The sequence below is a fragment of the Pristiophorus japonicus genome, chromosome 21 (genome assembly GCF_044704955.1).
Source record: "Pristiophorus japonicus isolate sPriJap1 chromosome 21, sPriJap1.hap1, whole genome shotgun sequence".
Lineage (NCBI taxonomy): Eukaryota > Metazoa > Chordata > Chondrichthyes > Pristiophoridae > Pristiophorus > Pristiophorus japonicus.
In genome coordinates this window covers 642,658-656,173 of record NC_091997.1, presented here as the reverse complement: position 1 = coordinate 656,173, position 13,516 = coordinate 642,658, and the positions used below count along the sequence as shown (strand labels likewise).

Here is a 13,516-nt window from a genome sequence, read left to right as displayed (position 1 = left end):
GAGGCTCCGTCTGCTCTCTCAGGTGGACGTAAAAGATCCCATGGCACTATTTTGAAGAAGAGCAAGGGAGTTTTCTCCCCAGTGTCCTGGCCATTATTTATCCCTCAATCAACATAACAAAAACAGATTACCTGGTCATTATCACATTGCTATTTGTGGGAGCTTGCTGTGCGCAATTTGGTTGCCGCGTTTCCCACATTACAACAGTGACTACACTCCAAAAGTACTTCATTGGCTGTAAAGTGCTTTTCCTCCAATGATGTGCCTTAACCCTCAGAACAACATGGCACAGCACCACTGGGAGATTGTAATCCCTGCACTTTCATGCACATTTCTTTTCCCTTTGAGAGAGACTGAAATTTTGGTGACAATTTGTGTTGAATTATGGATAATTCTGTATGCTGGACTCCATCTCACTTTGAACTGAGTTGAGACTGCCGCAACCCATTTCATTATTGATCTTCACAGCCATCAGTGAGAGGACACTTTGATCCCATTGATTTGATCGGGATTCAAATAGCTTCCATAAGTGAAACGGCTGAGGACTAAATGATTGTAGTCACCCGAGAAAGTCTACTTTAAACTGTAAAATGATGAGTAAAGCAAACTAACCTGGATCCAGCTGTTTAATCTGATTATTTGAAAGGTCCAAGAATCCCAGCTTTTGTAAAGATTTAAGGTTTTCCACCTTCTGGATTTTGTTGGCAGCCAGTGTCAAAAATCTGCAACAGAGAAATTAGATAACTTAATACCTCCCTCTTCCATTCAGGACCTCCTGCATTATGCAAGGGGTCAATATGGCTCTTCAGCTAGTCACGAAAATCATCGTACAGAGTAAGGACCCTCACTGTGAAGTAGAAGGGTCTCCCGCACCGGGCAATGAAACAGTGTGAGTACGGGCCCTCACATTGAGCGATTGTGGACCCTGACGCTGAGTGAATAGTGGCCCTCACACTAAGTGAGTACTGACTCCCACACAGAACATGTAGGAACCATCACACTGAATGAATAATGACTATTACACTGAAGGGATGGTGACCCTCAGACTGAGCAAGCAATGATTCTTACTTACACTGGGTAAGTGGGAACCCCCACTCTGTGAGTAGGAACTCTCATACTGAATGAACAAAAACTATGCACATGCATTACTAGTGATAAACTCATTACTTTGCTACTGACAAAATCTGTTAACAATGAACCTAGTTATCACATTAAATTGTACTCACCTTAAATTGTGAAACAATTCTAAACTTTCTATCTTCTTAATCTGATTCTGTGATTGGAAGGAAGAAATGTAAAGAGTGAATAACTGATGCAAATGTCCAGCTAGAGGTTCACTGATCATAGTCTGAGGTGGAATGATCACCTGCTCTATTATTGGTGTTAAGATCTGTAACCTACTGGTCAAACTGCCTACAATCTACCTGGTTCTGATGAGGAGTCACACCTAAAGCATTAACCTAACTTTCAATTTCAGATTAAGACATTTATGTATTTCCAGCACCTTCTATTTTCATTTAAGATTTCTAGCAATTATCTCGACCTGGAACTTGGTGTTATTTTAAGTGTGTTTGCTTCTTAACACTGGTGTTTGATCAATCTGTTTATAAACTGTTCCCCATTTTTAGGAGTTAGGGGGAAAAAGGCAGTCCATGTTTCATTCTATTGATGACAAAGCACATTGGCATGGATGTTAATTACATAGAATGTACAGCACAGGAACAGACCATTCAGCCCCACACGAGTTAAGAAGAATTCATCCTCGAGGGGTGCCTCACAGGAAACCGGGCTCTCCTGGAGCTTCTCTGATTGCCTTCGGGAATCAGAGAGGAATTTCCTCGAGATTTTTATGAATTTGCCAGGGTTTTTTTTTCTGTTTTTTGCTTCTCCTAACAGACAGAATTGCATCTGTGGGATAGGTGGGATGTGGGTCTGATGGCTTTTTCTCATTCTTCTTTTTGGGCATTCTTTTGCTTATAAGGGACTCCTTGGCATGTGTGACTTCAAGGTGCTCATTTCAATTTTTTACCCCAAAAATGGATTAACAGAAGACACAGCAACATTTGTAAAACTAATTGTATTTTTATAAAGTATTGGGACTCTTCCGGGTGCATGAGCTTGCATTTCATACTCACCTCTGTACTACAGTTTGCCTTTTAACTCCCATCTGGGTAACTGACTGCATTCCTATTCATGTTAGATTTACTATTCCACATTGTTGGGCTTAATAATCCTCATTAGCATTCTTTATAAAGGTTAAAGTTACCAATAACCCTTTGAACAATTTCAGCCTCCCCCCTCTGCTCCTGATTCATAATGAGGCCCAGTTCCGCAGGCACTCTCTGCCCTCTAGTAAGTTGTACAATGGTCTTTCCTCATAGAATCCTACAGCACAGGTGGAGGCCATTTGGCCCATCGTGCCTGTGCCAACTCTTTGAAAGAGCCATCCAATTAGTCCCACTTATGTCCCAGTCCAAGCAGCGAGTGTTGCCAGGAAATGTGACTGTGGTAGGCGTCACAGTCGAGACTGATCCTCTCCTGACCTGAAATCCATAAAGGTATTTAACAGCAGCAGGATAGCAAGGCAGGATTGTTCCCCTTCTAGCCCAAGGGCACTCAGGCCAATTGTAGCGCCCCTACCACCACTTTGACTGAGATCATTACCGCCTCACAGACTGGATGCAATCTTGGAACTTTAATATAGAAACATAGAAATTTACAGCGCAGGAGGAGGCCATTTCGGCCCATCGTGTCCGCTCTGGCCGACAAAGAGCTGCATGGCCCTTGGTCAGCAGCTCTAAAGGTTACATATAAACCTATGAACAATGGCGGAAAGGCAAAGAGCACCCAGCCCAACTGCGACACCCCTTAAACTGAAACATTCTACACTCCACCCCAACCGGAGCCATGTGATCTCCTGGGAGAGGCAAAAACCAGATAAAAACCCAGGCCAATTTAGGGAGCAAAAATCTGGGAAAATTTCTCTCCGACCCATCCAGATGATCGAAACTAGTCCAGGAGATCAGCCTGGCCGTATTCTACTCCCTGCAGTATTTACCATTATATCTACGCCTTCCAACAAAAAGTCATCCAATCTAATCCCAATTACCGGCTCTAGGTCCGTAACCCTGCAGGTTACTGCACTTTAAGTGCCCATCCAACCATCTCTTAAAAGTGGTGAGGGTTTCTGCATCCACCACTCTTCCAGGCAGCGAGTTCCAGATCCCCACAACCCCCTGCGTAAAGAAGCCCCCCCTCAAATACCCTCTAAACCTTCCACCAACCACCTTAAAACTATGCCCCCTCATAATAGACCCCTACACCAATGGAAATAGACCCTTACTATCCACTATGTCCAGGCCCCTCAATATTTTGTACATCTCAATGAGGTCCCCCCTCAGCCTCCTCTGTTCCAATGAGAACAAACCCAGCCTATCCAATCTGTCCTCATAACTAAGATTCTCCATTCCCGGCAGCATCCTAGTAAATCTCCTCTGCACCCTCTCTAGTGCAATCACGTCCTTCCTATAATACGGCGACCAGAACTGCACGCAGTACTCCAGCTGTGGCCTAAGCAAAGTATTATACAATTTAAGCATAACCTCCCTGCTCTTAATAGTCTATGCCTCGGCCAATAAAGGCAAGCATTCCGTATGCCTTCTTATCCATCTGGCCTGCTACTTTCAGGAATCTGTGGACAAGCACCCCAAGGTCCCTTTGTTCATCTACACTATTAAGTGGCCTACCGCCTAATGTGTATACCCTTTCCTGATTAGCCCTCCCAAAGTGCATCAACTCATACTTCTCTGAATTAAATTCCATTTGCCATTGCTCTGCCCATCTGACGTAGATTGATATCTTCCTGCAGCCCATGACTTTCCTCTTCATTATCAACCACACAGCCAATTTTAGTGTCGTCTGCAAACTTCTTAATCATACTCCCTATATTCAAATCTAAATCGTTGATATATACCACAAAAAGGGACCCAGTACTGAGCCCTGCAGAACTCCACTGGAAACATCCTTCCAGTCACAAAAACATCCATCAATCATTACCCTTTGCGTCCTACCTCCAAGCCAATTTTTTATCCAACTTTCCACTTTGCCTTGTATCCCATGGGCTTTAACCTTCATGACCAGTTTACCATGTGGGACCTTATCAAAAGCCTTGCTAAAGTCCATATATATTACATCGTACGCACTACCTTCATCGACCCTCTTGGCTGCCTCCTCAAAAAATTCAATCAGGTTAGTCAAACACGATCTTCCCTTAACAAATCCGTGCTGACTGTCCCTAATTAATCCTTGCCTTTCCAAATGCAGATTTATCCTGTCTTTCAGGATTTTTTCCAATAATTTTCCCACCACTGAGGTTAGGCTGACAGGCCTATAATTACTCGGCCTATCTCTTTCTCCCTTCTTAAACAAGGGTACTACATTAGCAGTCCTCCAATCCTCCGGCACCATGCCCAGATCCAAAGAGGACGGGAAAATGATGGTCAAGGCCTCTGCTATTTCTTCTTTTACTTCGCTCAACAGCCTGGGATGCATTTCATCCCGGACTGGTGACTTATCTACTTTCAAAGCTGCTAAACCCCTTAATACTTCCTCTCTCACTATATTAATTTCATCCAGAATATCACACTCCTCCTCGATAGCAATATCTGCATTACCCCTTTCCTTTGTGGAAACAGATGCAAAGTATTCGTTAAGAACCTTACCAACATCTTCCGCCTCCACACAAAGATTATCCTCATGGTTTCTAATAGTCCCTACCGTATCTTTAGTTACCCTCCATAGAACATCTTAGGGTTTACCTTAATTTTACTGGCCAAGAATTTCTCGTACTCTCTCTTAACATTCCTAATATCCTTTTTAATTTTGCCTCTTAACTTTCTATATTTATCTAAAGATCTAAAGTATTTATCCGTTGGTATATAATAAGCATCCCCTTTTTTTTTTAATCCTCCCCTGTAAGTCCCTAGACATCCACGGGGCTCTAGAATTATTTTCCCAGCCTTTTCCTTCAAGGGCACATGTTTGACCTGAGCCTTCCGGATCTCCTCCTTAAATGCCTCCCACTGTTCCGACACTGATTTACCCACAAGTAGCTGTTTCCAGTCCACCATGGCCAAATAATTCCTTAACTTAGCAAAATTAGTTTTTCCCCAATTCGGAACTTGTATTCCAGGCTTATTTTTGTCCTTATCCATAACCAACTTGAATCTGACTGAATTATGGTCACTGGCACCCAAGTGCTCTCTCACTAATACCCTTTCAACCTCTCCAGCTTCATTCCCCAAAATTAAATCCAAGACCCCCTCTCGTGTTGGGCTTGCTACCTGCTGACTAAAAAAGTTCTCTTGAACGCATTTCAAGAATTCCGCAACCTCTATAACCTTCACACTAAATTTGTCCCAATCAATGTTTGGATAGCTAAAATCTCCTATTACTACCCTATGGTTTTTGGACTTCACAGCAATTTGCCGACATATTTGCTCCTCTATCTCCCTCCCACTGTTTGGGGGTCTATAATACACACCCAGCAGTGTGATCGCCCCTTTTTTATTTTTCAATTCGACCCATATGGCCTCATTTGATGATCCCTCTAACATATCATCCCTCCTCACCGCTGTAATAGTTTCTTTAATCAGTACTGCAACACCCCTCCTCCTTTTTTACCCCCTCCCTCTATCTTGTCTAAAAATCCTATAGCCAGGAATATTGATCTGCCAAACCTGCCCCTCTTTCAGCCATGTTTCTGTAATGGCTATAATGTCATACTCCCAATATCTGTAAGGCTAATACTACACTGGGTGGTGGATTGACCCACTGAGCTATCAAAAGGAGCCTGGACATTTACTCTTCAACCAATGCAGTGAAACCATCTGTGGGAAGCTGCAGATAGATAATTACCAGCTGAAGGTAAAGATTGTAGACATCGCCCAAGCATTCAAAATTTCCAAGTTTGCCGATATTTTCCCTGTCTAGTCGAACAGTCATCAGCTTTGCCAGAGCTTCTGTTCTGTATGGAAAACATGGAATTGCTTGTCAACACCAGGAGTTTTATTTTAATAAAAGATCCAATAAAAGGTGTCACTGAGCCAGACTTAAAGAGACAACTTGGACAATCATGGCCCAGAGAGCCTCAGCAAAAGGTTTCAATACTTTGTCAGCCGTGGCTCAGTGGGTAGCACCCTTGCCTCTGAATCACAACGTTGTGGGTTCAAGTCCCACTCCAGAGACCTGATCAGAAAAATCTAGGTTGACATTCCAGTGCAGTACTGAGGGAGTGCTGCACTGTCGGAGGTGCTGTCTTTCAGATGGAATGTTAAATCCGAGGCCTCATCTGCCCTCTAGGGTGGATGTAAACGATTCCATGACACTATTTCGAAGAAGAGCAGGGGAGTTATCCCCAGTGCCCTGGCTAATATTTATCCCCGATTCCCTGATTCAATATCACAAACAGATTATCTGGACATTATCACATTGCTGTTTGTGGGATCTTGCTGTGTGCAAATTGGCTGCCGTGTTTTCAACATTTACCAGTGACTACACTTCAAAAAATACTTAACTGGCTGTGAAGCACTTTGGGACGTCCTGAGGTTGTGAAAGGCACTACATAAAGGCAAGTCTGTCTTTTCGTACTGGAAGAGAACTTTTTTCTTGCCTTTTGTTATATCCTGTATTGAATTTGGGAAGGTTGTACTAAGACAAACCACTAGATGGAGTCTTTGTACTCATTTTAACAAGTCAAATTGTAATTGTGGATCAATTACAAATTGAAAGAAACAAATCCAGGGGGGGGGGGGAGAAGGAACTGAAATTGAAACCATGCAAAAAAAATGAGATACTTTATTCCTGCAAAGCTAGTGGCCTCGACTGGGAGAAAGCCAATGTATCACGTGTTCAACAGAGTGCAGGAACAATATATTCCGCTAAAAGGAAAGAACAAACTAAACATTAATGAGACTCCATGGATGAATAAAGCCATAAGGGAACAATTGAAGGTAAGAGGCATACATTGAGTACATAGACAGTGGGGGATTGTATGATAAGGGACAAAACGAAAAGATTAGGAGAGATGTCAAAAAAACAATTAGGTAGGCAAATAGGAACTATGGAGTTAAATTATCAAGGAACATAAAACAAAATAGCAAAATATGTTACAGACACTTCAATAAAAAAAGGAAGATTGGGCTGGGAATAGGGCCATTAATGGATAGACAGGTAACGTTAGAGAGATGGCAGAAATATTAAATAATTATTTTACTTCAGTATTTACCAGGGAGATAGAACAGGTGGACATGACATTGGATGATGAGATTAGTAATGAGATAAGTGCATTTAAAATAAAAAGTGATATATTAAATAAACTAATCAAACTCAAAGAGGATAAAACCCCTGGACCGGATGGCATCTACGCATTTTTAAAGAATCTAGGGAAGAGATAGCAGAGGCATTATAACACATTTTTAATAATTCATTAGAAAAAGGTGTAGTGCCAGAGGACTGGTGAATAGCTAACACAATACCTATATATAAGGGGGACAGAACATGTCCGGGGAATTAGAGACCAGTCAGCTTAACATCGGTGATAGGAAAAATAACGGAATCCCTACTAACAGAGAAAATAGAAGAACATCTAGAAACCAAAAATGTAATAATGAATAGTCAGCATGGATTTCAAAAGGGAAAGTCTTGCTTGACCAACCTCATAGAATTTTTTGAAGAGGTAACAGAAAGAGTAGACAATGGTAATGCAGTAGATGTAATGTATCTAGGTTTTCAAAAGGCCTTCGATAAGGTACCCCATAATGGACTGATGAAAAAGATCAGAGAATGCGGAGTCGGGGGAAAAGTAGCAGAATGGATAGCTAGCTGGCTTCAAGACAGAAAGCAGGGTAGGAGTAAAGGGTAGCTATTCACAATGGTAGAAGGTGGGTGGTGGTGCTCCACAAGGATCAGTGCTGGGAACACTGTTGGTCACAATTTATATTAACGATTTAGACTTTGGAATCAAAAACATAATTTCTAAATTTGTGGATGACACCAAATTGGGGGAAAAGTCAATACTGAGGAGGACTGCAACAAATTACAGCAGGACATTAATAAGCTTGCAGAATGGGCATACAAGTTGCAAATGAAGTTCAAAACAGATAAATGTGAGGTATTACATTTTGGTGGGAAGAGAGAGGTCACTTATTACTTGGCGGGTGCGAGTCTGGGTGGGGTAGAGGAAAAAAGGGATCTCGGGAGTACAAATATGCAAATCGCGAAAAGTTGCGACATGGGTTAGCAAGGCCATAAAAGAAGCAAACCAAGCACTCGGGTTTATTTCTCGAGGCATACAATTGAAAAGTAGGGAAGTTATGCTAAACCTGTATCGAACCTTGGTTAGACCATAGAGTACTGCAAACTGTTCTGGTCGCCATATTATAAAAAGGATATAGAGGCATTGGAGAGGGTGCAGAGAAGATTTACAAGGATCATACCAGAAATGCAAGGGTATACATATCAGGAAAGGATGAACAGGCTGGGTCTCTTTTCTCTTGAAAAAAGGCTGAAGGGTGACTGAATAGAGGTCTTTAAAATTATGAAAGGTTCTGATAGAGTGGATACAGAGACAACGTTTCCACTTGGGGGAAGAGCATAACTAGAGGCCATCAATGTAAGATAGTCACCAAGAAGGGAGGAGTCTCGAGAGGAGCATAAACACTGGCATGGACTGGTTGGGCTGAATGGCCTATTTCTGTGTCGTATATCTTATGTAATCGTAAATTGTAAAAAACTATTTTTTATTTAATTTATTTTAATCGTGGGGAAGATATTACTTGCATCAATATTTTAGGCTAAGGCAAATGCAGAGCAGCATTTCAGGCTAAGGCAAATTCAGAACAGGGACAATACTCTCTTATATACGAGCTCCACATTAATTATTAGGTTCCAGCCTCATTCAGTGGTCATTTTTGTAACCCTACCCTACCCGGACTGCATTTCCAAATAACAATAGTGACAGTTTTTCTAGGTGGTTTGTTTTGTACTTGTGTATATGAACACAGTTCACCTGCATTCCCCCAAATAAAAGAAAGAGCTTGCATTTCTATAACAGCTTTCACCACCTCAGGACGTCTTAAAGTGCTTTACAGCCAATGAAGTGCTTTTGAAGTGTAGTTACTGTTGTAATGTAGGAAATGCCAATATGCACACAGTAAACTGCCAGATGCCAGAAACAGTGCAATGAAGTAAATGACCAGAAAAACTGTTTTAGGTGTTGGTTAAGGGATAAATATTGGCCTGGACATCGGAAAGAACTCCCATGCCCTTCTTCGAATAATGTCATGGGATCTTTTACATCCACCCACGAGGGAAGACGGGGCCTCAGTTTAATGTCTCATCAGCAAAACGACACCTCTGAAAGTGCAGTGCTCCTTCAGTACTGCATCAGGAGTGTCAGCCTGGATTATGTGCCCAAGATGTATTGGATGCCTATCTGGCAAACAGCAGGAGACAACTTCCTACTGCCATTCCTTCACCAGAGGCACCCAGAGATGTGACAAAGAAGTAACACCCCCAGGGAGTGACTTGTCCTTCAGAGCTTTCTCATTGTTGGTGTGGAAGCATCCAGTCTCAGCTCAGTACCTCCTTTGGGCAGACAGGTCTATTAGGGATTCCTGTATTCCGGTGCATCTTGTGGCACAGCACAACGTGCCACCCCAGCACCCTGCAACTTCAATTCACAGCTCATCCATCCTATATAATAAGTACAGAATTACAAAATAATTCAAACAAAGTCACCATATCAATAGAATGCTACTTTAAATATGTGTAATGTCATCACAGCATTATAAAATTGTCCAGCCTCATGAAACCAGCACGTGGTTTAATGTGTAATGCCTCTCTTTCAATCAATTTTGTTCTCCCCTTTTCCCCTTGGCCCTTGCTGGGGTGCAGCTCCACTGGCAGCCCTGGAGTATCTCGCTCAAGTGGCCATTCAACACGTGCGAGCTCAGTGACTTTCAGCACACTATTCCACCACATGGAGTACCACAATCAAGTTCAATCTTATCCTCACCTCAGTGCTACACGCAGGCGCTGCCCAGCCAGGTTCGCAGGATAGCAATCCAGAATGGGAAAAGTCCAGGCTGTGATAATCAACCTCAGGACAGATCAAGGATTGACCCTGAAATCTTCTGATCGGCATAGCTAGGTGCACCTTCGGGCAAGACCGTTAACACTAACTGATTGGAGGAGCTTAATTGCTTCATTACTACGACCATATCCAGTCCTAAAGGCACAATGTTATTTATTATACTCCCACTGCTGAGCTGCTACTCACATATCTTCTGCTGTCTGCTTTTCTGCAGGGAGTTGCAAATTTCGCTTAGCAATCAGTGACACGGAAATGTACACCAACTTCTCCGATTCACATGGGCTGTCTGAAATCAACATGAACACATCCTAGGTAAACGCAGTGTACAGATTCTATTATTCCAATAATATCTAATGGAGAGTAACAGAATTAGAAAGAGAATCTGGCAACTTTCTGATCAACGGTTCAAGTGAGTTTCAGGCTGAATGTAGTCTTTTGTCAGGTACTGGAGAAAGATCAAGTCTGGTTAAATCTGGGGGGTTAACTCATAAGTTACCCTCCACCACTTCGCTGTGCTTCATCTCCGGAGTTGGACCTAACTCAGAGGTGCCATCAAGGTCTGACCGTGAGTGATGCAGGAAGAGAGCTAACTCTTCTCAAACCAGGTTTCTCAGTCAAAACTAGCAAATCATTCTCTAGTGCTAGGTCCCTTGAAACTTAAGTTTGAATCTAGAACCAGTATAAATATAACGGAGCACTTCCAACAACAATAACCCTAATCCTAACCCAACAACAACAATATAGTGCCGTTAACGTAGTAAAATGTCCCAAGGCAGTCCTCAGGTGTGTTATAAAACAAAACTTGACAGCGAGCAGATGACCAAAAGCTTTGTCAGAGCTAGGTTTTAAGAAGTGTCTTAAAGGAGGAAAGAGAGTTAGAGAGGTTTAGGGAGGGAATTCCAGAGCTTAGGGCCAAGGCAGCTGAAAGCACGGCCGTCAATGATTGAGAGGCCAGAATAGATATCTCGGGGGTTTGGGGGTTGAAGGAGATTATTGAGATTGGGAGGGATTTGAAAACAATTTTTAAATCGAGACATTGCTTAGCCGAGAGCCAATGTGAGACAAGTAGTTTATTCAGAATAAACTACTAAGCAGCACCCATCACATTTAATGTTATTTAATAAAAAGGAAACATTTTTTGTGAATTTTATGCTTATCAAGGCAAACTACGTTGGCGCTGGAGAATTGAATATTTCACGATTTCAGATAGTTAATGTTGACATCAAGCACTCCCAGGTCAGCTATTGTATGATTACATACGTGAAACTTCCTCTACTGTGTTCAAACAATGTTCCTCAGCTCCAACCTCATAAGACCACCCCATACTGCACTAATGCAGCAGTCCTCATTTCTCCAACTGGCCATCCCTGTGGCATCTAAGTGAGAATGCCAATTTAGTGCCAATAAATCATCAGTTGTATGCTGTGCATATGGTTAAAAAAACACTGTGTTATCAAAGGAACAGAATGTACAGTCTGTGGAAGAAACTTGGTTGGTACTGCTCAGTAATTTATCATTCACCTGCACCCACTCGGGATTGAGCTGATGATGTCCCACACTCATTTCATTAAGGAGCTTCACTATTGTCATGAGAGAGATTTTCATTTTGGCTACAATGGAATTCAGCCTTCAGAGGCAAAAAGATACTTCAATTGCTTATACTCTGTACTCTGTTTATAACTGCTTTCAGTGGAATGCATTGATCCACATTTGAAGCCCTGGTGTAAAAGATACAGTGACACTATATTTGTGGATTTTAAATCATACAAGACTTCTTCAAGCTCAACAGCAAAGGTGCAAGAAATACAAAAGTGGTTTCATATGTTAACACTGATGTTAGGTTAAGCTAGGACGTTACAATGGCTATGTGTTTTGCATTCTTTCCGAGTCTCCGTTAAAAGTTTGATCCCGTGGTAGCAACTGGGCTGAAATACTTCTGATTGAGAACCTCCCTTGAGCCTCTCTGCAACAATCCTTTTGCTTGTCATGTCTTTCTCACCCTTCTTATGAAATTTAAATCCTTTTGGAAGCTATGATATATTACCGACCCTGACAAAACATACTTTCTGCACCAGTAATAATGCAGTGTTATGCCGAGGGGTGTTCATGACAATGCAAGTCTGTTTTTTTAGGAATGGGTTTGATAGGTTTATTTTTCCTCTTCTGTAGTCTCTCAGTTATGGTGGAATACGGTCCCACTGGTTCCAGGCACTCAATGGTACATTACCCAAGTGGCCATTCTTCATGTGTCACTCTAGACAGTGAATGCTGGGCAACTCTTTGACAATGTGAGACATCACACCCCAGCCTGGTCCAGTCCTCGTTTGAACTGCACACATGGCACATTTTTCAGCTGGAATTGCTGGATAACGATCAGGAGCGGGAATCTGGCTTGACACTTTTCCGTCTCTATCCCAAGAGTGCCTAGCATTGCTCAAGCTGAGACTGACAATCTCAACACAGACCGGGGATTGAATCTGAGATTTTCCTGGTCTGCTTGGTTCAGTTCCACACTAAGTCACTGAGGGAAACTTCATTCCATGCCTTTTTCAGTTTGATGTCCAAGGCATTGACGTTGATGCCCTGCTATGAATATATATATGTTGAAAACTAGAAGAGTCTACAACTCTCAGGAAAGGTATGTGATTTAACTGCATGAACTCCTGCACCGAGTAACTCCTAAAAAGAGAAAGACTTGCAATTATATAGTATATTTATAAATGGATGACCACCGGACATTCCATTACAGCCAATGATGTACGCTTTGAAATGTAGCCAATGTGGGCACAGGCCAGCTCCCACAAACACAATGTGATCATGACCAAATAATCTGTTTTTGTTTTGTTGATTGAGGGATAAATATTGACCAGGTCACCGGGGATAACTGCTCTGCTCTTCTTCGAAATAGTGCCATGGGATCTTTTATGTTTACCTCAGAGAGCAGACGGGGCCTCGGTTTAACGTCCCATCTGAAAGACGGCACCTCAGATAGTGCTACATTCCCGCAGCACTGCACTGGAGTGTCAGCCTAGTGCTCAAATTCCTGGAGTGGGACTTGAACCAGGGACGTTAATCAGAGACAGTCAGCATGGATTTGTTAAGGGCAGGTCGTGTCTGACTAACTTGATTGAATTTTTCAAAGAGGTCACCAGGAGGGTCGATGAAGACAGTGCGTATGATGTAGTGTATATGGATTTTAGCAAAGCTTTCGATAAGGCCTCACATGGCAGACTGGTCACGAAAGTAAAAACCCATGGGATCCAGGGCAAAGTGGCAAGTTGGATCCAAAATTGTCTCAGAGGCAGGAAGCAAAGGGTAATGGTTAATGGGTATTTTTGAGACTGGATGGATGTTTCCAATGGG

General features: G+C 42.3%; 1 protein-coding gene across 1 annotated transcript in view; it reads right to left on the bottom strand.

Annotated features, from left to right (window-relative positions):
• Positions 1-13,516, bottom strand: part of LOC139233760 (leucine-rich repeat-containing protein 46-like) — a 47,880-nt gene that overhangs the window by 30,800 nt on the left and 3,564 nt on the right. The window contains exons 2-5 of the mRNA XM_070864238.1: positions 10,340-10,439; positions 5,917-6,025; positions 1,227-1,273; positions 613-722 (exon numbers count right to left, since the gene is read on the bottom strand). Of these exons, the coding sequence (XP_070720339.1) occupies positions 613-722; positions 1,227-1,273; positions 5,917-6,025; positions 10,340-10,439 (366 nt within the window). The remainder of the gene's footprint in view (positions 1-612; positions 723-1,226; positions 1,274-5,916; positions 6,026-10,339; positions 10,440-13,516) is intronic.